Raw genomic sequence first — 24318 nt, 5'->3', positions numbered from 1 at the left:
AAGATGGGGTCTTGCAGTGTTGCCCAAGCTGGTCTCAAACTCCTGACCTCAAGTGATTCTCCTTTTTCGGCCTCCCACAGTGTTGGAATTACAGGCATGAGCCATTGTGCCCTGCCCATTATCAATACAACAAGCATTTTTTTTTTTTTTTTTGGAGATAGGGTTTGTTTTTCTTTTTTTTTGTTGTTTTTTTTTTTGTTTTGTTTTTTTGTTTTGTTTTTGTTTTTTTGAGACAGAGTCTCACTGTCGCCAGGTGCCAGGCTGGAGTGCAGTGGTGCAATCTCAGCTCACTGCAACCTCCGCCTACCGGGTTTGAGCAATTCTTCTGCCTCAGCCTCCCGAGTAGCTGGGACTACAGGCGCGCGCCACCATGCCCAGCTAATTTTTGTATTTTTTTTTTTTTTTTTGGCAGAGACGGGGTTTCACCATGTTGGCCAGGATGGTCTCGATCTCCTGACCTCATGATCCGCCTGCCTTGGCCTCCCAAAATGCTGGGACTACAGGCTTGAGCCACCGCGCCTGGCCTTTTTGTTTGTTTTTTTTGAGACAGGGTCTCACTTTGTCATCCAGGATGGAGTACAGTGGCACAATCTTGGCTCACTGCAGCTTCAACCTCCTGGACTCAAGCTATGGATCCCGCCTTAGCCCCAAAAACATGAGACTTCAGGTGCATGCCACCGTGCCGAGCTAATTTTTTGTATTTTATATAGAGACAGGGTTTTGCCATGTTGCCAGTGCTGGTCTCAAACTCCTGAGCTTGAGCAATCTGCCTGCCTTGGCCTCCCAAAGTGTTGGGATTCTAGGTGTGAGCCACCACACTCAGCCTTATGTAAGATTTCTTAAAATTCTTTTTTTTTTTTTTTTTAACTCTGGATTCTGAGACGGAGTTTCGCTCGTTACCCAGGCTGGAGTGCAATGGTGCGATCTCGGCTCACCGCAACCTCCGCCTCCTGGGTTCAGGCAATTCTCCTGCCTCAGCCTCCTGAGTTGCTGGGATTACAGGCACGCGCCACCATACCCAGCTAATTTTTTGTAGTTTTAGTAGAGATGGGGTTTCACCGTGTTGACCAGGATGGTCTCGATCTCTTGACCTCGTGATCCACCCGCCTCGGCCTCCCAGAGTGCTGGGATTACAGGCTTGAGCCACCGCGCCCGGCCTAAAATTCTTATTTTTAAAATAAGACACATGCAATATTAGGTACATGGAAGATAAAACAGCATGATCTGTCAGCAAAAAGCTATTTAATGTCTTTTCTTAAAGATGTTTAAACATAGCTTATCACAAGAGATGAGGTTTAATATGACAACCTCAAAAGAGTCACCAGGAAATACATGATTAGATTCCTCATGGAGTTGTGAGGAAATGTCCCAGAGGTACAGTGACCAAACTTGAAGTTCCATGGGAGCAGGTCAGGTCCCTTGTCTGTTTTGTTGTCTTCTGTACCCTGTACTTGGTATAAAGATGCTCAATAAGTGGTTACATGTGTGAGTAAATGGCAACATTCAGGACCTTACTTTAGGATGTCAGAGTCTTTAACCAAGAGCCCAGCATGAGGGAATGATCCACAAATGTTTCTTTTAGTTTACTGTTTGTTAACTTGATCTTTATTTTGTAAAGTTAATTATGTCTGATATTTTCCTGATATATTTATTTTGTAAAGTTAATTATGTCTGATATATTCCTACTTTATTTTGTAAAGTTAATTATGTCTGATATTTTCCGGTCCAGTGAAATTAACACTCCAGTTGTAGTAGGATTGAATTACGGGAAAGCAAAAAAAAACCAAAATGGCCAGCAGTTGTTAACTTTGTTAGAAAACACTCAATTTTGATCTCACTTATTGGAGATTATATTTTAACTTGTTCCAGTATAAATACCTAACTAAAGTTCATATCATTTCTTTCCTCTTTTCAGAAGCTGGATTATATCACATACCTGTCCATCTTTGACCAATTATTTGACATTCCTAAAGAAAGGAAGAATGCAGAATATAAGAGGTAGGCGTTAAGAGCTTCTAGGCCTCTCCTGGATTTTATTAGAAGACAATGTGAAGGTTTTGAGGGTGAAGTTACGAATTTGTTGCCTGGAAGGCATACATGAAGGTGTACTTCCTTCATACATGAAGGTTTATTGGAGGATAAGGATTATGAATGATGTGGTTTTAAAACCTTCGCGATACTCTGGTTGTGGGCAAGGGTGTATCTGTGGGCACATCTTCTATCTTATGCCCATACCGTTCTTAATTTTGTCTCACTGTAGAAGGAACTCTCCCACTCTGGTACTTCTGTGTTTTTGGAGCTTAATGGGAAAAATTTAGACTTTCTCAGATTGTGACTGGAGTGAGATGCTTGGGTGCGATGTGTAAGTGAAAAATGTATGTTTTTGTTAATTGCTCCCCTGATTAGTGATTTTGTACCCTTTCTCTCTTTTTCTTATTTTCTTTTTACTGAAATATTTTCTGTGCGAGATAATTAAGACCTTAGTATTTAGCATTATTTCGTGAGAATAAAGGGAGGTAGGAAAGGTCAGAATCAAAATGACATGTCGGGAAAAAAGTTCATTATAAGTTCATTTAAAAATGATTATTTTAAAATGCTATTACTAGAATTATAAGTACTATTTATTCTACAGGGAATATAACAAGATACCAAAAATATAAATCCTTTTTCTTTCTCTTTGTTGCGTGTTCCTCTGTAGATACCTAGAGATGCTGCTTGAGTACCTTCAGGATTACACAGATAGAGTGAAGCCTCTCCAAGATCAGAATGAACTTTTTGGGAAGATTCAGGCTGAGTTTGAGAAAAAATGGGAGAATGGGACCTTTCCTGGATGGCCGGTGAGCTTCAGTGGGGTGTGAATGATGGACATGCCGGGGAATTGAACTGATTATTTTCATTTGTCTTGGGCTTCCACTTTAGGGCATTAGGTATCAATTCCTTTGTATCACTTGTGACCATGAGGTATTCCCTGCCGAGTATGCTAGGTTTTTTTGTGTGTACTTTGGAGCAAGATTATCAGGGCCCACTTGCCTTGGACTATGCCCAGATTTTCACCAATCACATCATTACTGCTGTGTGGTTTCTGCTGACCAAAAGCTCATTCGATCATATGTTGGGAATCTATATTCTTGCTTGTGGGGATAAACATGAGTTTTTCCTGAACTCTCCAGGCAGAGAATGTGAACCAACCTTACCTTCATCCTAAACCTGTTTTATTGTTTTGTTTGTTTTTTGGAAGCAAATTCTCCATCTGGCTCCTAGGCTGGAGTGCAGTGGCACAATCATACCTCACTGCTGCAGCCTCAACTGCCAGGGCTCAGGAGATCCTCCCACTTTAGACTCCTGAGTAGCTGGCACATGCCACCATACCCACCTAATTCATGTATTTTTTTGTAGGGATGGGGTTCCACCATGTTCCTGTGGCTGATCTCTTAACTTCTGAGCTCAAGCAATCCATCCACCTTAGCCTCCCAAAGTGTTGAGATTATAGTTGTGAGCCACTATGCCTGGCCTAAACCTGGATCTTTTTTTTTTTTTTTTGATTTGGTTCCAATGCATAAACCTGGATCTTAATAACTAACATATTGTTGTTCTTTCCAGAAAGAGACAAGCAGTGCTCTGACCCATGCTGGAGCCCATCTTGACCTCTCCGCATTCTCCTCCTGGGAGGTATGTTTCCTTCAGCAGTAGTAGTGTTCTCCCTGTCTATCTTTCAGAGGGACCACTTGCTCTCCTGTCTTTAATACTGTGGTTGTGTTGTGATAAGGCACTATTTCCTGGGATCAAGAATCTACAAAGAAGGTAGCAAGGTAAAAAGAAGAAAATAATTAACTACTTGGGAAACTGAAATAATCTTTCTAACTACATTAAGCTGTAGTCACGGTTATAGTTACTACCAGTATGTTTAAGTCTGAAGATGACTATAGGCTCAGTCCTCTAGAGAGTTTAGACTTACTGCCAGATCGGCTATGAAATGTGTGGTCCCGCCACAGCCTCAGGAACACCCACCCACTGGCCTGCATTTGTTTCCCAAAAATCTTAATGTAATATTGTAATTTTTCTCTTTGTACAGGAGTTGGCCTCTCTGGGTTTGGACAGATTGAAATCTGCTCTCTTAGCTTTAGGCTTGAAATGTGGCGGGTAAGGAATGGTTTTTCTATCAAAACTGTTTGATTAACTATGTGTTTGCACAGTCTTCTAAGTAGCTCTGATTACATATTTTTTTCTGTTGCTCCACACTGCAAAAATAAGCAAGCCTGTATGGTAAAGTAACCCTGAAATCCTTTGCCCATTCTGTCTCCTTAGGACCCTAGAAGAGCGAGCCCAGAGACTATTCAGCACCAAAGGAAAGTCCCTGGAGTCACTTGATACCTCTTTGTTTGCCAAAAATCCCAAGTCAAAGGGCACCAAGCGGTGAGTGGCTGGGGTAGCACCTCTCTTTGTGGCTGTTGAATGTTATTCCCATGCAGAATTTTTAACCACAGTGGAGATTTTAAAGCAGAGTCTGCTTTATCCCCATTATTGGTTGACAGATTCAGTCTGCTCTTTTGTGTTTTTAGCAGAGATGGGGTTTCACCATATTGGCCAGGCTGATCTCGAACTCCTGACCTCGTAATCCGCCGGCCTCGGCCTCCCAAAGTGCTGGGATTACATGCGTGAGCCACTGCGCCCAGCCAAAAAATATTTTTCTAAGCTTATTTTTGGTAATGAAATTTGAATCTAATTCTTGAACTACATACTTATACAGGGTCTTTTCTTTTTATTTTGACACGGAGTTTCACTCTGTCACCCAAGCCGGAGTTCCATGGTGCAATCTGTAGCCTTCACCTCCCGGGTTCAAGGGATTCACTTTCTCAACCTCCTGAGTAACTGGGACTACAGGTGTGCACCACTACACCTGGCTGATTTTTTGTATTTTTAGTAGAGATGGATTTCGTCATGTTGCCCATGCTGGTCTGCATCTCCTGAGCTTAAGTGATTCACCCACCTTGGCCTCCCAAAGTGCTGGGATTATAGGTGTGAGCCACAGCACCCAGCTGAGGGAATTTTTTTTTTTCTTTTTTGAAACGAAGTCTCACTCTGTTGCCCAGGCTGGAGTGTATTAGCACGATCTTGGCTTATTGCAACCTCTGCCTCCCAGGTTCAAGCAATTCTGCTGCCTCGGCCTCTTGAGTAGCTGGGATTACAGGCACCTGTCACCATGCCTGGCTAATTTTTCGTAGAGACAGGGTTTCACCATGTTGGCCAGGCTGGTTTTGAACTCCTGACCTCAGGCAATCCACCTGCCTTGGCCTCCCAAAGTGCTGGGATTACAGGTGTGAACCACTGTGCCCACCTAATTTTTGTATTTTTAGTAGAGACAGGGTTTCACCATGTTGGCCAGGCTGGTTTTGAACTCACCTCAGGTGATCTACCTGCCTTGGCCTTCTAAAGTGCTGGGATTACAGGCATGAGCCATTGCACCTGCCTAATTTTTGTATTTTTAGTAGAGATGGGGTTTCACCATGTTGGCCAGGCTAGTTCTGAATGCCTGACCTCAAGCGATCCTCCTGCCTCAGCCTCCCAAAGTGCTGGGATTACAGGCATGAGCCACTGTGCCTGGCCCATTTTCTTAATGCATGTTTTTTTCTAATTCTTACAACAACCCTGAAAAGTAGTTGTTATCCTGAGTTTTTGCAGATAAGGACTCAGAAAAGTTATGGCATGGGTCTACTCTCTCATTGTTCTAAGTAGCAGAGTCAGGATTTGGGCCCAGGTCTACTTACTGCAGAGCTTGCTCTTCTATATCACATTTTTTTGTAGATTATAATGATGGAAATGTAAGTGCTCTTGATATGTCTTTCACCTTCTAGATGAGGGCATAGAGGAAGCCTCCATGCATTCTAAGAAATACCTTCAGTATTTCTGTCAGAGTCATGAGATGAACAGAGCATTTGCTTTCATAGGGTGGTATTTTTCATGTGCTTATAATTTTTAATGCAGTTGTGCAATAAGTGTTCCCAGATATAGGGAACAAAGCAACGGAGAGAGAATCCTTGAGTGATAACGGCTTGTTTCTTTTTCTCAGAGACACTGAGAGGAACAAAGACATTGCTTTTCTAGAAGCCCAAATCTATGAATATGTAGAGATTCTTGGGGTAAGTGACTGCTGAAAGTGGAAAATGCTATAAAGTACGGGAGTTAAAGAGAGAGGAACTTACTGAAGATATTTTTTTCTCTAGGTTCAAAAGAGGAATGGATAGGTGATAAACTAGTACGGCACAAAATAGAGGTCAGGGTACCAGGCTCTTGAGTAAGTTCGTATTCTGTTGTTAGATGATACACCCAAAGTTGCCCAATTCCCATAAGGCCAGGCATGGAGAAGAGAGTCCCTTCTTAATATAATGTCCAGAATAGTGCAAGTTCTTTGCCTGGGCTTCAGAAAATACTCAGGGGTGGCCCACAAAGCAGACACTTTGTAGCAGGTAACATGCTACTCGCAGCAGCCTTTCAATTATGACTTACGAAAAGGCATTGACTTATATGTTCATAAGATTGTGAGAAACTTAGTAGGGCTAGAGTATTAGTAGTACAAAGCTGGCAGTGAATGTTCTCCTTGAATATTTCAGGACGAGCTGAAGTGTGGGTTGGGGTAAAAAAGGGCTTAGCCTGACCAAGATGCTTATCTCAGAGAGAAAGTAGGGAGAGGAGTAGGAGGAAAATAAATCTCTTTCCAGGAAGAAAAGGCAGCACTAATCATCCAGAGAAGATGTTCAGTGTCTTTCCTCCAGAGCCACTGTGTAGAGTTTCTTTCTTTTTCTTTTTTCTTTTCTTTCTTTTTTGAGACAGAGTCTCGCTTTGTCACCCAGGCAATCTCGGCTCACTGCAACCTCCGCCTCCCGGGTTCAAGTGATTCTTCTGCCTCAGACTCCTGAGTAGCTGGAACTAAAGGCATGCGCCACTACGCCCAGCTAATTTTTTGTGTTTCTAGTAGAGGCGGGGTTTCACTATATTGTCCAGGCCGACCTCATGATCTACCCGTCTCGGCCTCCCAAAGTGCTGGGATTACGGGCATGAGCCACTGCGCCTGGCCCAATTTTTAACTTTCAGAGCCTTTCCCTTTACACACACTCACATGGTCCTTTGAGTGGATGGCTCTGGGTCAGATAGCTTGTTTACGTATTTTTGTTAATTGCTGTGGACATTTTCATTCTGCCCTTGTTTGAGGACCATCTATATAATAGCTGTAGAACTAGTCAGCTGTGATTCTGTTACGACTGCTTTCAGTAAAAGGCTAGCTAGACATTGGATATTGTAGAGACATACTCTTCGCTATGAACTTTGGCTATGCTTGGCTGTGCTGCCAGTCCTGTAAAGGTGGCTAGGAGGCCACTGACAAAATCATGCCCTTGACATGAGGTTTGTCAACTCTCTCCCTTCTTTTTTTTTTTTTTTGAGACAGAGTCTCACTCTGTCACCCAGGCTGGAGTGCCGTGGCGCAATCTCAGCTTACTACAACCTCCACCTCCTGGGTTCAAGCCCTTCTCCTGCCTCAGCCTCCCGAGTAGCTGGGACTACAGGCATGTGCCACCACACCTGGCTAATTTTTGTCTTTTTTAGTAGAGATGGGGTTTCATCATGTTGAACAGGCTGCTCTTGAATTCTTGGCCTCAAGTGATCTGCCCACCTTGGCCTCCCAAAGTGCTGGGATTACAGATGTGAGCCACCACACCTGGCCCTTTTTTTTTTTTTTTTTTTTGAAATAGTGTCTCACTCTGTCACCCAGGCTGGGGTGCAGTGGCGTGATCTCGGCTCACTGCCTCCCAGGTTCAAGTGATTCTTATGTCTCAGCCTCCCCAGTAGCTTGGACTACAGGTAGGCGCCACCATACCTGGTCAATTTTTGTATTTTTGGTAGAGATAGGGTTTTGCCATGTTGGCCAGGCTGGTCTTGAATTCCTGGACTCAAGTGATCCTCTCGCCTTGGCCTCCCAAAGTGCTGGGGTTATAGGTGGGATCTATCAGGGCTGGCCTCTCCCTCCTTTAAGAGCATTTTGTTTTCCCTGCCAGGAGATGGCACTATTTTCTTCAGAATTCCAACTAGTTCCAGCCAAACACTTTACAGAAAGTTACTCTCACTATGAACTGGTAAAATTTTTGCCATTATTACACTATTTGTTGATGTCGGATTTTGGACATTATGTGAATTTTTTTGGTACAATAGTGACTATGACACAGCCTCTTGCCCTTGAGAAACTCATTTTGTGGTGAAGGGAGACAAATAATTGTAATATAATATGATACATATCTTAATACAGTGAGGTTGAGCTTTCTAAGTAGAAAGAGGGAGAAGAAAAAGTTCCTGGTAGAGGAAACAGCAAACACAAAGATACAACAGTATTAGATAAAATTATGTGTTCATGAAATGAGAAATGTAGTGTGCCTGGAATATGACTTGTGAGGGGGGAATGGTGAGAGAAAACTTGAGAGACTTATGTTGGAAATTTGGACTTTACCTTATAAGCAGTAGGAAGCCAATAGAAGTTCTCTAAGTAGGATAGTGTGCCACAGGTTTGGATTTTTTTTTTTTTTTTTTTTTTTTTTTTTTTTTTTGAGACAGAGTCTCTATCGCCCAGGCTGGGATGCAGTGGTGCAATGTTGGCTCACTGCAACCTCCGCCTCTGGGTTTAAGCAATTCTCCTGCCTCAGCCTCCCAAGTAGCTGGAATCACCCACACCTGCCACTACTCCCAGCTAATTTTTTTTGTTTTTTGTTTTGTTTTGTTTATTCTTTTTGTTCTGTTTTGTTTTGTTTTTCAAACTTTCACATTAGTTGTGTGAGAAGATAATTTTTGTATTTTTTAGTAAAGATGGGGCTTCACCATGTTGGCCAGGATGTTCTCAATCTCTTGACCTCACAATCTGCCCACCTCAGCCTCCCAAAGTGCTGGGACTACAGGAGTGAGCCACCACGCCCGGCCAATTTTATATTTTATATTTTAGAGACGGATTTTGGTCACCATATTGGTCAGGCTGGTCTTAAACTCCTGACCTTGGGTGATCCACCCGCCTCAGCCTCCCAAAGTGCTGGGATTACAGGTGTGAGCCACTGCGCCCGGCCATAGATTTGGATTTTTAAACAGATAAACCTGGTAGCAAAATGGAAATTGGACTGGAATGAGGAGAGACTCAAGGCAAGTGGTCATGTTGGTGAGGAAAGGAGAAGAAAGTCCTGGTTAAGGAAATATTTTATATTTTTTTAATTTTATTATTAATATTTTTTAGAGAAAGTATCTTGGGGACCGGGCGTGGTAGCTCACACCTCTAATGCAAGCCCTTTGGAGGCCAAGGCGGGTGGATCACCTGAGGTCAGGAGTTCAAGACCAGCCTGACCAACATGGTGAAACCCCATCTTAAAAAAAAAAAAAAAAAAAAAGCCTGGCTCGGCCCAGCAGCTCCTGCTGGGAGCTCCGACTGGGTCCAGCCCGGGGGGCGGGGGCTGCGGCCACTGAGGATGGGGAAATCCAACAGCAAGTTGAAGCCCGAAGTTGTGGAGGAGCTGACCAGGAAGACCTACTTTACTGAGAAGGAGGTCCAGCAGTGGTACAAAGACTTCATCAAGGATTGCCCCAGTGGACAGCTTGATGCAGCAGGCTTCCAGAAGATCTACAAGCAATTCTTCCCGTTTGGAGACCCCACCAAGTTTGCCACGTTTGTTTTTAACGTCTTTGATGAAAACAAGGATGGGCGGATCGAGTTCTCCGAGTTCATCTAGGTGCTGTCGGTGACCTCGAGGGGGACTCTGGATGAGAAGCTGCGGTGGGCCTTCAAACTACTTGGACAACGACGGCTACATCACCAGGAATGAGATGCTGGACATTGTGGACGCCATTTACCAGATGGTGGGGAACACTGTGGAGCTCCCAGAGGAGGAGAACACTCCAGAAAAGAGAGTGGACCGGATCTTTGCCATGATGGACAAGAATGCCGACGGGAAGCTGACCCTGCAGGAGTTGCAGGAAGGGTCCAAGGGGGACCTGTCCATCGTGCAGGCGCTGTCCCTCTACGATGGGCTGGTATAGTCCCGGGCCAAGCCGGAGCGGGATGCCTGGGAACCACTCACCTCCTCCTGTGCCATGAGGCCGCCTCAGCCATGACACCACCCCCGTGTGCCCACCCAGCCTTCTTCCGCATTCACACAGCCGGCTGCCCTTGACCCGGGAGGCACCGGCTCTCCTCTCCCCTGCCCCGCACCCACCCGCTGCCTGAAGCCACCGGCTCCAATTGCCAGCAACCTCTGCTTGTCCAGAAAACGGCAACGCGAAATGGAAAAGGCTACAGCCCTCTGCAAAACCAAGGACTCGGCTGCCTCACCGGCTGCGTCTTCGTTCCTCCCGCTCTCTTGCGCGTGTGCTTTTGTTTTTTATTTCAAACAGACGTTTTAAAAGGGAAAAAAAAGCAACTACCTTCTATCCTAGAAGACACAGACTGACAGATGGGGAGAAGGCCTGGGAACCTCAGAGAACTCTGCCTGTCCCCTGTCCCTCGCCCCTCGGCAGCCAGAGAGGCTGTGGGCGGGCCGGGGGTATCGGGGGTTCTGCCTGGTCCATGTTATTTGTCGTCCCATCTTTTAGCAGCAAAACCACCTGTGTGGCTAGGATGATTCATTATGAGGATGATGGTTTTTTGGGGGGAAAGGAAAAAAAAAGAGAAAGGTTCTTGCTCTGTCACCCAGGCTGGAATGCAATGGCAGGATCATAGCTCACTGCTTCCTCAAACTCCTGGCCTCAAGCAGTCCTCCTGCCTCAGCCCCCTAAGTAGCTGGGACCACAGGTGCACACCACCATGCCTAGCTAATTTTTAATTATTTTGTAGAGATGGTCCCACTGTGTTGCCAAGGCTGATGTCAAACTCTTGGCTTCAAATGATTCTCCCACCTTAGGCTCTCAAAGTGATGAGATTACAGGTGTGTGCCACCACACCCAGCCAGGAAATATTTTAGAGTCAGAATAGATGAGACTGTTTTCTGTTCTGTAATAGCCTCAGATGAGAAATTAGGCAAGTGAGCTAAAACCTTAGACTTTTTTCTTTGGGATCAAGTAGGGCCTGCTGTTAAGGAGTTCTGATAGAAAGGCAAGATTTTCCTTTATTCTAGAAGAAAGAACCTTATCCTTGGAAGTAAGGGATCAGCAACAGGAAATTTCCCCTTCTTATCTTGCACTGTTTTTTTTCGTTTGTTTGTTTTTTGTTTTTCTTTTGAGACAGAGTTTCACTCTTGTTGCCAAGGCTGGAGTGCAGTGGTGCGATCTCAGCTTACCACAACCTGCACCTCACAGACCCAAGCAGTTCTGCTTCAGCCTCCTGAGTAGCTGGAATTATAGACATGCACCACCATGCCTGGCTAATTTTTTATTTTTAGTAAAGACAGGTTTTCTCTATGTTGGTCAGGCTGGTTCCGAACTCATGACCTTAGGTGATCCACCTGCCTTGACCTCCCAAAGTGCCTGGGATTACAGGTGTGAGCCACCACGCCTGGCCTCTTCTGCACTACTTTTTTCTAACTTTTCATTTATGGACCTGCCTCAGGAACAGCGACATCTCACTCATGAAAATGTACAACGCAAGCAAGCAAGGACAGGAGAAGAGCGAGAAGAGGAGGAAGAAGAGCAGATTAGTGAGAGTGAGAGTGAAGATGAAGAGAATGAGATCATTTACAACCCCAAGAACCTGCCACTTGGCTGGGATGGCAAAGTAAGTCTCAGCACTACCACTTTCTCACCATTCCCCATTTTGGAAGCAGAGTTTAGTAAGCTAATACTTCATGTTGGTTTTGTTTTTTGTTTTTCTTTTTTAGCCCATTCCCTACTGGCTATATAAACTTCATGGCCTAAATATCAACTACAACTGTGAGATTTGTGGAAACTACACCTACCGAGGGCCCAAAGCCTTCCAGCGACACTTTGCTGTAAGAAATTCAGAGCCATTTTTCCTGGGAATTGAAGTGAAAACATTAGACTTTTAGAGAAGAGAGTAGGAGCAGCCCATGTGGACCACTGGTGTCCAGAGCTGAAGGGAATCAGAAAAGGATGGTTTTAAAATCCAGCCCATGGCATTTGACTTTTGGCACCAGTGTTAGTCTTAAATACCTGAGACAGTTTTTGGAGGAATTCTACCACTCTGCTCTTTGAACCTCATTTGGTTTTCTCTTGCCTGCTCTTAGACTTCTCTTTTTGTTTTTTGCTAGCATTTTAGATCAATTTTGACTTGGTTATTTCTCTACCCCATTGCTAATACTCAGGACTGAAAATGGAACTGACTGATCTCTTTTGGATCTTAAATGGGCCTTTGCCTCTCTGAGAAAACAAAGGGGCTGTTACTTATCAAGCTATTCTTGAGACAGGGCATTGTTCAGATGGTGCTGCTGTAAGTGGGCTCACCTCTAACTAGGCTCTACTTTCAGTTCTTACACTTTGGAAAGAAATATTACAGAATGGAAAAGATTTATGCTAGACCAAGGATGATGAATTTATATGAACTCCTCTCCCCATCTCTGAGTCATACATATTACTAATTGATCCTGGGTCTCTTTTGCTGAACCCATGAGTGAGTTCTGAATATTTCTCAGCACCACCTCCAATGGTTGGAGTTGACATCCAGGATAAAACCCACATGCCATTTACCATCCCTCAGCCAGAACTGCCGTCATGTTTTACCACATCATTATGCCTAACAAAGATGATGCTGACCTGCCATTAGTAACCCGTATTCATTCAGGTGTTCAGAGTTGCTGGGGCTTTGGTAGGTTCTCCCGCAGCATGGGAGATGTAGTTAGAGTTGTGATATTTTCCTGTGATCTTCACCCAGAAATTTTATGTGTAAGACTACTGTCTCTAGGCTTACAAGCCAGCCCAGTGAGGCAAACAGTGCAATGCTGCTTTGAAATACCAGCCTTTTGTTAGTCACAGCCAGCTGTTTACAAACATGAAACACAAGGAATGCTGCCTTTAGGTGGAGTCTTGCAAAGGGCCATGTTAGGATTTATGAGTAGAATGGGGCTAGTGCTCTGTGTTCAGCTATTCCGATTTCACATGGTCCTTTTGCTTCTCTCTTCTCCCAGGAATGGCGTCATGCTCATGGCATGAGGTGTTTGGGCATCCCAAACACTGCTCACTTTGCTAATGTGACACAGATTGAAGATGCTGTCTCCTGTAAGTAAGGTTTATTTACTGTCTCCTAGGCCAGTACAAATGGCCTCTCCTCCTTCAAGTCAGCATGCTAATAACCTGTGTATCTGGGATTAAAGGCAGTAGGTTGTAGATATGTAAAATCTAGGACAGTTGTATAATTATTGCATTTTTTATTTTTTTTTATTTTTATTTTTATTTATTTATTTATTTATTTTGAGACGGAGTTTCGCTCTTGTTACCCAGGCTGGAGTGCAATGGCGCGATCTCGGCTCACCGCAACCTCCACCTCCCGGGTTCAGGCAATTCTCCTGCCTCAGCCTCCTGAGTCGCTGGGATTACAGGCACGCGCCACCATGCCCAGCTAATTTTTTGTATTTTTAGTAGAGACGGGGTTTCACCGTGTTGACCAGGATGGTCTCGATCTCTTGACCTCGTGATCCACCCGCCTTGGCCTCCCAAAGTGCTGGGATTACAGGCTTGAGCCACCGCGCCCAGCCTTTTTTTATTTTTTTGAGACAGAGTCTCGCTATCTATCACCCAGGCTGGAGTGCAGTGGCATGATCGAGACTCACTGCAAGCTCTGCCTCCCAGGCTGAAGTGATTCTCCTGCCTCAGTCTCTTGAGTAGCTGGGATTACAGGTGCCCGTCACCACACCCAGCTAATTTTTGTATTTTTAGTAGAGACAGGGATTCACCATGTTGGCCTGGCTGGTCTCAAACTCCTGACCTCAGGTGACCTGCCTGCCTCGGCTTCCCAAAGTGCTGGAATTACAGGCATTAGCCACCACACCTGGCCTGGCTTTTTTTTTTCTTTTCAGTAGATCTATATCATATTTCACTGTTGTCTGGTTTGACAGAAATAAGGTATTTTATTTTGTTAATTTACAGGAACTTTACTCTCTGTTGTTCTTAGCAGGCTGTTCAGCAGCTTGGGCAGCTGGAACCTTGGGCTTCCAATTCGGTTGCCCATGGTAGAGTGCAGTGGTGCAATCACAGCTTACTGCAGTCTCTGCCTCCGAGGCTCAAGTGATCCTCCCACCTCAGATTCCCAAGTCAGTGGGACTACAGGCATGTGCCACCATGCCTGGCTAGTTTTTATATTTTTTTGTAGAGATGGTGTTTCACTATGTTGTCCAGGCTGGTCTCAAAGTCCTGTACGCAAGCAGTCTCCCTGCCTTGGCCTCCCAAAGTGCTGGGATTGCGACATGAGCCTCACCCAGCCTGCAACATACTACAATTTCTCTGTCATTTGAAACTGTTTTTTGTTTTTTGTTTTTTGTTTTTTTTTTTTTTTTTTTGAGACGGAGTTTCGCTCTTGTTACCCAGGCTGGAGTGCAATGGCGCAATCTTGGCTCACCGCAACCTCCGCCTCCCGGGTTCAGGCAATTCTCCTGCCTCAGCCTCCTGAGTAGCTGGGATTACAGGCACGCGCCACCATGCCCAGCTGATTTTTTGTAGTTTTTTAGTAGAGACGGGGTTTCACCGTGTTGACCAGGATGGTCTCGATCTCTTGACCTCGTGATCCACTTGCCTCGGCCTCCCAAAGTGCTGGGATAACAGGCGTGAGCCACCGCGCCCGGCCTTGAAACTGTTTATATTGACAGAGATTACTTTTTCAGCGGGATTGTGCTAAGATTCTTTTTTGTTTTGAGTCAGAATCTCGCTCTGTCACCTATGGTAGGGTGGAGTGGAGTGGAGTAGTGTGATCTCGGCTCACTGCAACCTCTGCCTCTGGGTTCAAGTGATTCTCCTGCCTCAGCTTCCTGAGTAGCTGGCATTACGGGTGCCTGCCACCGTGCCCAGCTAATTTTTTAATTTTTACTAGAGACAGGGGTTTCACCATGTTGGTCAGGCTGGTCTGGAACTCCTGACCTTGTGATCCGCCTGCCTTGGCCTCCCAAAGTGCTGGGATTACAGGCATGAGCCACTGTGCCCAACCACTGAGATTCTTTAGTTAATAACTTGTATAATTTCTTGACTTCTTATAACAAGGTAGGAAACCAAGTGCTTTAATTCTGAGTTTATTTTCCTTTTCTTTTTTTTTTTTTTTTTTTCTTTTGTGACTGGATCTCCCCAGGTTGGAGTGCAGTGGTGTGATCACAACTCATTGCAGCCTTGACCTTTTGCATTCAAGCAATCCCCCCACCTCAGCTTCCCAAGTAGCTTGGACTATAAGCATATGCCACTGTGCCCAGCTACTTTTTTTTGTTTGTTTAGATGGAGTTTCCTTATGTTGCCCAGGCTGGTCTCAAACTCCTGGGCTGAAGTGGTCCTCCCACCTTAGCCCCACAAAATGCTGGGATTATAGGCATGAGCCACTGCACCCAACCATATTTTTTAATTTTAATTTTATTTTATATTTGAGATGGAGTCTTGCTTGTCTTGCCACCCAGGATGGAGTGCAATGGCACAATCTCAGATCACTGCAACCTCTGCCTTCTGGGTTCAAGTGATTCTTCTGCCTCAGCCTCCCGAGTAGCTGGGATTACAGGTGCCCACCACCATGCCCAGCTCATTTCTTTTTAAATTTTATTTATTTTTTCAATTGTTTTATTTTTCTGTTCCAACGAATTTTTTTTTTTTTTTTTTTTTTTTTTTTTGAGATGGAGTCTTGCTTTATCACTAGGCTGGAGTGCAGTGGTGCAATCTCGGCTCACTGCAACCTTCGCCTCCTGGGTTCAAGCAATTCTTCCACCTCAGCCTCCAGAGTAGCTGGGACCACAGGCACATGCCACCATGCCCGGCTATTTTTTGTATTTTTAGTAGAGATGGGGTTTCACCATGTTGGCCACGATGGTCTCGATCTCTTGACCCGCCTCGGCCTCCCAAAGTGCTGGGATTACAGGCGTGAGCCACCGCGCCTGGCTATGAATTTTTTTTTAAAATAGATTCTCACTCTATTGCCCAGGCTGGAGTGCAGTGGCGCAGTCTCAGCTCACTGCAACCTCTGCTGCCCAGGTTTAAGCAGTTCTCCTGCCTCAGCCTCCGAGTAGCTGGAATTACAGGCACCTGCCACCGTGCCTGGCTAATTTTTGTATTTTTAGCAGAAATGGGGTTTAACTATCTTGACTAGGCTGGTCTTGAACTTCTGACCTCATGATCCACCCACCTCAGCGTCCCAAAGTGCTGGGATTATAAGCGTGAGTTACTGTGCCCGGCCTAATTTTTGTATTTTTAGTAGAGTTCGTATTTCGTCATGTTGCTCAGGCTGGTCTCAAACTCCTGACCTTGTGATCCACCTGCCTCGGCCTCCCAAAGTGCTGGGATTACAGGCATGAGCCACCATGCTCAGTCTATTTCATATTGATACTGTTCATTTTTAATTCTGATAGGGACATGTTATAATTAAATTTTATCTCTTGTGTTTCCGTCAGTTTTATATGTATTTTTTGCGTTAAGCTATACAAGCTCTATTGTAACCTTATTAATCGCTCCCATTTTCTTTTTAAAATTTTCTTTTTTTTTTTTGAGTCGGAGTTTCGCTCTTGTTACCCAGGCTGGAGTGCAATGGCGCGATCTCGGCTCACCGCAACCTCCGCCTCCTGGGCTCAGGCAATTCTCCTGCCTCAGCCTCCTGAGTAGCTGGGATTACAGGCACGTGCCACTATGCCCAGCTAATTTTTTGTATTTTTTTTTTTTTTGTAGAGATAGGGTTTCACCATTTTGACCAGGATGGTCTCGATCTTTTGACCTCGTGATCCACCCGCCTCGGCCTTCCAAAGTGCTGGGATTACAGGCGTGAGCCACCGTGCCCGGCTAAAATTTTCTTTATCTGTTAGCTTGTTACCTTGTGATAGATCATTTCCTTAATCCTCAAAGTTTTGGCAGCAAATGTTAGATTCTTTTTGCTTTTTTTCCCAAATATAAGGCTGAATAAGATTGGCTATTTTTTAACCCAGTCATCAGTATTCATTGTTAAATAGGTGTTAAGCCATTTATACTCAGTGTGTTAATTGATCTATTTGTATTCATCTCCTTTGCTGGTTTTGTTAGATTTGTTGATACTTCTCCTCTGTAGAGATTATATAGTAGACTTGAAACTTCATTTAGATAGGTTTTATGTACGTATGTATGTATTTGTGTCTAGTCCTTGATTCAGGATAGACAGCTATGTTTCTAACATGTTAGTGTAACATTTTAATGTTGTAGCAAGTGGTTTATTTCTACTGATTCTTATTACGTATTGTCTATTATCAGCATATATTATTTGTTTGAATTATGTACAAAAAGCGATTATATCCTGATTGTGTGAAGTACTGTACATATTATATGCTTTCTTATTATCATGATTCACTCGAGTTTAACGTCTCTATCACTATTCTTACCATCTTGTTTATAAAAACAAGATGCTTTTAAATTCCCATCATCTCTTGTCATGAGCTTTACCCTTATGACAGGACTTGGTTAATAGATTCTATCAGGTTCTTTATGGTTTGATATGTTCTGCTTCTAGGGTAAAGTTGGCTCAAAACCTCATTTCTAATACAGTTTCATGTGATTAAGAATGCAGACTCTGGAGAAGCAACCTGTTGGGGTTCAAGTCAGTGACTCTGCCACTTACTAAGTGGGACCCTGCACAAGTTACTTCCCCTAGTGCCTCCGTTTCCATATCTAAGATGTGGATGGTAATAATATGCCTACCTCACAGAATTGTCTTGAAGTTTAAATGAGATGATACAGGCAGAGCATTTATAACTTTGGCTGACATAACATAGTATGCAGTCAGTGACTAAGTGTTAGCTGTCAGCATCATTTTTGCTTCTGAGCTCTTCTGCAGAGTCTCAGGAATAAGATCCAAAGTCACCTTTATCTTTTCATTTTAATATTACTAATCTCATTTATCAAGTGCCAGCCGTGCTTCTCAGGTAAATGAGAAGTTAGGTAACTTTTTCCAAGGTCATATAACTTGGAAGAGGGAAAGGCCAGGGATCAAACTCATATGTGTCTTAAAACAGTCTTTTTTCTTTGTACAACGCCATACTGACTTCTTTGAAATCACTCTCATCAAGTAGATTTTTAAAGGGTTAGTCATTAAGAGACTTTCTGAAAGAAATTGTATTCTCTTAACCATATACAGTTGTTTTATTTATTCATTTTTAGAATATTATTAGCAGGTTCATGATTCTTCAGTTGTATTACTTTCAGAATTTATCTCCTTATTCAGCTATCTAGGTCAATCAGTTTCTCCCTATGTATGTTATTATTGCTACTGCTTTAATTGTATTATTTCTACCCATCATGGCTTCCCTTGATCTTTTTAGGTTCATCACATAGCATTTGTAATTTTATTTCTACCTCAATTTCTACTGCACCCACACGCAGCCCCTGTCTTCTCTCTCTTTTTTTTTTTTTTCCTGAGACTGGGCCTCACTCTGTCGCCTAGGCTGGAGTGCAGTGGCGTGATCTCTGCACACTCCAGTCTCCGCCTCCCAGGTTCAAACGATTCTCCTGTCTCAGCCTCCCAAGTAGGTGGGACTACAGGCATGTGCTACCACGCTCAGCTAATTTTTGTATTTTTTAGTAGAGATGGGGTTTCACCATGTTGGCCAGGATGGGCTCCATCTCATGACTTCATGATCCTCCCGCCTCGACCTCCCAAAGTGCTGGGATTACTGGCGTGAGCCACCTCGCCTGGCCTGGTTTTTTTTTTTTTTTTTCTCCAAAAGCTAAGAAAGAGCCCTCTGAAATTGCTACCAGAAATCCCCATTTAGGTGATAGGTTGCACTTTATGAATTTTTTTTGAATTCTTGGTTAGATTCTTGAAGGGCTTTGACAAAGGAGATGACAGGGTCCTGCCCTGTCACATAGTAAGCACATGATAACGTCTCCATTCCTTCTTGATGTGAATATTATCTGGGCTTGAGGACTTCGTTAATTTAAAGCAATTAGCAAGGAAGGAAAAGATGATTAGTTGAGCACCTATGTGCCAGGTGCAGAGCTAAGCATTTTATCATATATTGTTTCATTTACTATTTATTCAGCCATCTGAGACATCAACTATCTCTCTTCTAGTCTGGTCAAGTTTAAATTATTCTACTTGATGGAAAAGGTGAAAGCACAAGAATCAAGTTCTGTTTTCTCATCATCTATTGATATTTTATTATCTTCCCTCTCTGGTAGTGGACCTGTCTCTTGTATTCCATGTAGCCATTTGTTCTAAGAGTTCACCTTGCTGACACCATAATTTAAGATTCAAGTTGTTCTTTACCTGGTTTTGTATTTGTTTTTTTCTTATGTATACATGTCTGATCACTCCCTCTGAATCTATGATGGTTTTTTCAGATGTCTTTACCTTTTCTCCCTCATAGAGATTGCTATTGAACTGTTAGAATTTTTATATTATGAAATATATGAATACAAATAATATGAAATATTAAGAAAGTAAGGTCACTTTCTCCCATTCTCATAGGTTGTTCCACATTAACACTCTTCAAGAGTATCAGTTTTCTGTTCTTGGAGGTCTTTGGTTGTATTTGATTCAACCGTTACAGCAAAGCAAGATCATGACAAATTTTGCAGTGGAAGGGGTTTTGTCTATAGGTGGTCCAGAACCCAAGTTCTGGTTTGGGGTAGGCAAGAATCTCAAAAACAGAGTCTTCCAGGGAGCATCCTAACGTCAGGGAGGGAGGATTATAACAGTGGATACTCGACAGATGTTCAGTCCATCCTGATTGCTGTTTATTTCTCATCCTGCAGTGTGGGCCAAACTGAAATTGCAGAAGGCTTCAGAACGATGGCAGCCTGACACTGAGGTGGGTACTAATATGGATGGTGTTGGGGATAGTGTCAAGTGATAGAGAGCTCCCCCACCACGTAGAAGGAAGGTGCAAGATGATCCAGGCAAATTATCTGCAAATACTAGAATAGAATAGAATGGTATACTGCAGCAGTGAGTATAATGTGACAATATCTATAAATTGACTTTTCCTTTTTTTTTTTTTTTTTTTTTTTTTTTTTTTTTTGAGTCTCTCTCAGTCACCTAGGCTGGAGTGTAGTGGTGCAGTGTTGGCTCACTATAACTTCCACCTCCCAGGTTCCAGCAATTCTGCCTCTGCCTCCGAGTAGCTGGGATTACAGGTGCCTGCCACCACACTCAGCTAATTTTTGTGTTTTTAGTAGAGACAGGGTTTCGACATGTTGGCCAGACTGGTCTTGAACTCCTCACCTCAGGTGATCCACCCACCTCGGCCTTCCAGAGTGCTGGAATTACAGGCATGAGCCACACACCCAGCCTTAAATTGACTCTTGACATGTAAGCCTAATTTATTTGTTATATTTGTCAGACTTTATTATTATTTTAAAATATGGAATGCTTCATAGATTTCCATGTCATCCTTGCACAAGTGCCATGCTACTCATCTCTCTATCATTCTAATTTTAATATATGTGCTACCAAAGGAAGCACTGTCAAACTTTTTATTTATTTATTTATTTATTTATTTATTTTTTGAGACAGGACCTGGCTCTGTCACCTAGGCTGGAGTGTAGTGGCACGACCTTGGCTCACTATAACCTCTGCCTCCTGGGCTCAAGCCATCCTCCCACCTCAGCCTCCCAAGTAGCTGGGACTACAGGTGTATGCCACCACACCCCGCTAGTTTTTATATTTTTTACAGAGACCTGGGTTTCGCCATGTTGCCTAGGCTGGTCTCAAACTCCTGACCTCAAGTGATCTGCTCAACTCAGCCTCCCACGTATTACAGGCATGAGCTACCACACCAGGCCAGTACTGTCCAACGTTAAATCCATGTCTGAAGACAGGTTGTAGGCTGGCGTGGTTGTTCACAGTAGTAATCCTAGCACTTCGGGAGGCCAGAGCAGGAGGATCACTTGAGGCCAGGAGTTTAAAACTAGCCTGGGGAACATAGTGAAACTTTGTATCTACAAAAAATAGTTAAAAGATTAGGCCAAGCGCCGAGGCTTACACTTGTAATCCCAGCACTTTGGGAGGCTGAGGCAGGCAGATCATTTGAGGCCAGGAGTGCAAGACCAGCTTGGCCAACATGAAGAAACACCATCTCTACTAAAAATACAAAAATAAGCGGGTGTGGTGGCACATGCCTGTAGTTCCAGCTACTTGGGAGGCCCAGGCATGAGAATCACTTAAACCCAGGAGGCGAAGGTTGCATGAGCCAAGATTGTGCTGCTGCACTCCAGCCTGGGTGACAGAGCAAGAAGACTCTGTCTCAGAAAAAAGAAACAATTAGCCACATGTGGTGATGCATGCTTGTAGTCCCAGCTAATTGGGAGACTGAGGCAGGAGGAACGTTATTCTCCCATTCAAATTTTGAAATGGGCCAGGTGCAGCAGCTCATGCCTGTAATCACACCACGTTGGGAGGCCTATGCAAGGCAGATCGTTTGAGCCCAATAGTTGGAGAACAGCCTGAGTAACATGGTGAAACCATCTCTCTACAACCTGAGAGGTGGAGGTTGCAGTAAGTCGAGATCATGCTCCTGCACTCCAGTCTGGGTGACAGAGCAGAACAAGACTTCGTCTCAAAAATAAATAATAAATGCCGAGATTGTCCTACTGTACTCCAGCCTGGCTGACAGAGCAGAGCAAGACTTTGTCTCAAAAATAAGTAGAATAGCCGGGCTCAGTGGCTCAAGCCTGTAATCCCAGCACTTTGGGAGGCCGAGGCGGGTGGATCACGAGGTCAAGAGATCGAGACCATCCTGGTCAACACGGTGAAACCCCGTCTCTACTAAAAATACAAGACATTAGCTGGGCATGGTGGCGCGTGCCTGTAATCCCAGCTACTCAGGAGGCTGAGTCAGGAGAATTGCTTGAACCCAGGAGGCGGAGGTTGCGGTGAGCCAAGATCACGCCATTGCACTCCAGCCTGGGTAACAAGAGTGAAACTCTGTCTCAAAAACAAAAACAAACAAACAAAAAAAATAAGTAGAATAGAATAGGATAAGACAGAATAGAATCAAGCAAAATTGCTCTGGACATGGAGAAGCTCAGACTTCTTGGTCTCTCTTTCACTCGCTGCGGTGGTCTCTGGGCAGAAACCTGGGATTCTTGGGAACCATTTGCAAACTGCTGTTGTAGGTCAGCCTTTTTTTTTTTTTGCGTGCGTGTGTGTGTGTGTACAAGATTTTATTAAAGGTCGTTACAGAGCAACATCCAGACTCCAGAATGCAGCTGCCAAGGAGACCCTGTTACGCTGTGGGGACTGGCTGGGGCAGGTCAGCCTTTCTTAACCAGGGTTCCTCATCTTAAACACAAAAAGAAAGCTAAGTGAACTATTTTCTTAGATACCCTAAAGATGGGTCATGACTGATACCATTCTAGATGTCTAGGAGAGAAGTTAATTCATTGCACACAGTGGCTGCTTTTGGGCAGTGGGGCTTAATTCTCTTGTGGAACCCCAGTTGAGAAAGGCTGTCTTAGATGAATTCCAATCTTAGTGTACCAGAGTATGCCATGGAAGCAGGTCAGGATGAGCTCAGGTTATCTAGAGATTGGTTCCAAACATTTCTTTTAGGAGATGTATCTAACAAAATGTACCCCTTCCTTTTCAGGAAGAATATGAAGACTCAAGTGGGAATGTTGTGAATAAGAAGACATACGAGGATCTGAAAAGACAAGGACTGCTCTAGTGTTCAGGGATGTAGCTCAGCTTTTGGGCTAGTCCAGGCTTCCCTAAGATCTGCTTTTTCTATTTCTCCCAACCAAATCCTCTTAAAGACCCTTTGCTATGTAGTCTCATGGTCTAGCATGCATCTTGTAGAAACAAGGCATGCTGGCAGATTGCAGGGTTGGGATGTGTTTTATCTGTTTTATATTAAAAAAAGATTCTGCCAGAAAATAAAACCAGGCCTTGTTCTGAAGCCCAGGGTTATGGACCAACTCAGTGCTTCAGGTCTGAATGCCTCCATACCTCTTTCTTACCAACTTTAATAGTAGCTGAGATTTAATGGGCACCTGTTACACTACACATCATGTTAGGTAAATCTTACCTGAGCTCTTTCCCCATCCTCCTTTGTTGCTACTTCCTGAATGAGTATTACCCCAGGATGAGGTCTGCTATCAGTTTAGTTAGCCACTGATGCAAATACTAGGGAAGGACTAGGAGGGGGAGCCGGGGCTGCTACTTACGAGCTAAGTGTGGCACCAAGGTTTGCCTTTTGTATTTGCATAAAGAAAGGAGTTGGAGCTGGGTCCAGTGGCTTGTGCCTGTAGTCCCAATTACTTGGGAGGCTGAGGCAGGAGGGTTGCTTGAGATCAGCCTATGTAACATAGTGAGACCCTGTCTTATTTAAAAAAAAAAAAAAAAAAAAGGTAGGCATGGTGGCACACACTGTAGTCCCAGCTACTCAGGAGGCTGAGGTTAGAGTATCCTTTGAGCCTAGGAGTTTGAGACCAGCTTGGGTGATACTGTGAGGCCCCATCTCAAAAAAAGTAGCTGGCTGGCTGGAATGGGCCTGTACCCCAATATGCAATGCAACTAGGACCAGCAGTGACTTCACCACCTGCTTGCTAGGTCAGAATGAGAGACTTTGGTGGGTCTGTCTACCTGTTTCTTCTACAAGATCCCTACTTGACTATAGCAAATATTCACATGCTCTCCGAGCCCAGGTAGCCATGGTAGAGTTGAGCAGCTCCCCCGGGATCCAAATCTGGTGTCTGAAATGGAAAGTACTAGGGCAGCCAGGAAGGCACTGATCTGCCTTCTAAGCATAGTCCTCTGAAAGTAGGCCTGCTGCAGGACAGGATCCCCCAGAGGCCCCATTTGCCTCTCAACACTCAGGCTTTCAATTGTTTTTTAATAAATTACTTTTTTAAAAAAATTTAATCTTTTTCTTTATATTATAGATTTACATCTTATTTTTCTAAAAACCCGCCAGGGACCAGTGCTGCACTTGCCCCAGGCAGAGTCAGGCTGCCTAATAATGTATCTACTTTTAAAAATCCCAACTCATGGCCGGGCGCGATGGCTCACACCTGTAATCCCAGCACTTTGGGAGGCCAAGGCGGATGGATCACCTGAGATCAGGAGTTTGAGACCAGCCTGGCCAACAATGTGAGATCCCATCTCTACTAAAAATACAAAAATTAGCTGGGCGTGGTGGCGGGTGCCTGCAACCCCAGCTACTTGGGAGGCTGAGGCTGGAGAATCACTTGAACACAGGAGGCAGAGGTTGC

The 24318-nt window shown here is 44.1% G+C and overlaps 1 protein-coding gene, 1 non-coding gene and 1 pseudogene across 4 annotated transcripts in view; 2 read left to right on the top strand and 1 right to left on the bottom strand.

The window, feature by feature from the left end:
• SF3A3 (splicing factor 3a subunit 3) overlaps positions 1–23955 on the top strand; it is a 30693-nt gene extending 6738 nt beyond the window's left edge. For both annotated transcript variants that reach the window (XM_032247022.1, XM_032247023.1), the window contains 11 exons: positions 1916–1998; positions 2699–2837; positions 3601–3669; positions 4073–4140; positions 4306–4413; positions 6068–6137; positions 11564–11728; positions 11832–11942; positions 13095–13185; positions 19861–19916; positions 22695–23955. In XM_032247022.1, coding sequence (XP_032102913.1) covers positions 1916–1998; positions 2699–2837; positions 3601–3669; positions 4073–4140; positions 4306–4413; positions 6068–6137; positions 11564–11728; positions 11832–11942; positions 13095–13185; positions 19861–19916; positions 22695–22772 — 1038 coding nt within the window. In that variant the 3' untranslated portion in view covers positions 22773–23955. The remainder of the gene's footprint in view (positions 1–1915; positions 1999–2698; positions 2838–3600; positions 3670–4072; positions 4141–4305; positions 4414–6067; positions 6138–11563; positions 11729–11831; positions 11943–13094; positions 13186–19860; positions 19917–22694) is intronic.
• LOC116529317 lies at positions 9445–10426 on the top strand (annotated as a pseudogene). Its single transcript, XR_004259458.1, has one exon. The product of XR_004259458.1 is annotated as a neuronal calcium sensor 1 pseudogene (transcript).
• On the bottom strand, positions 20463–20569 carry LOC116529684. Its single transcript, XR_004259611.1, has one exon. It is a non-coding gene; the product is annotated as a U6 spliceosomal RNA (small nuclear RNA).
• Positions 23956–24318: the final 363 nt, after the last annotated feature.

This window comes from Sapajus apella, unplaced genomic scaffold, assembly GCF_009761245.1.
Source record: "Sapajus apella isolate SASKATOON/1434 unplaced genomic scaffold, GSC_monkey_1.0 scaffold62, whole genome shotgun sequence".
Lineage (NCBI taxonomy): Eukaryota > Metazoa > Chordata > Mammalia > Primates > Cebidae > Sapajus > Sapajus apella.
The sequence above is the reverse complement of the archived record's forward strand: the minus strand, read 5'-3'. Positions and strand labels throughout refer to the sequence as shown.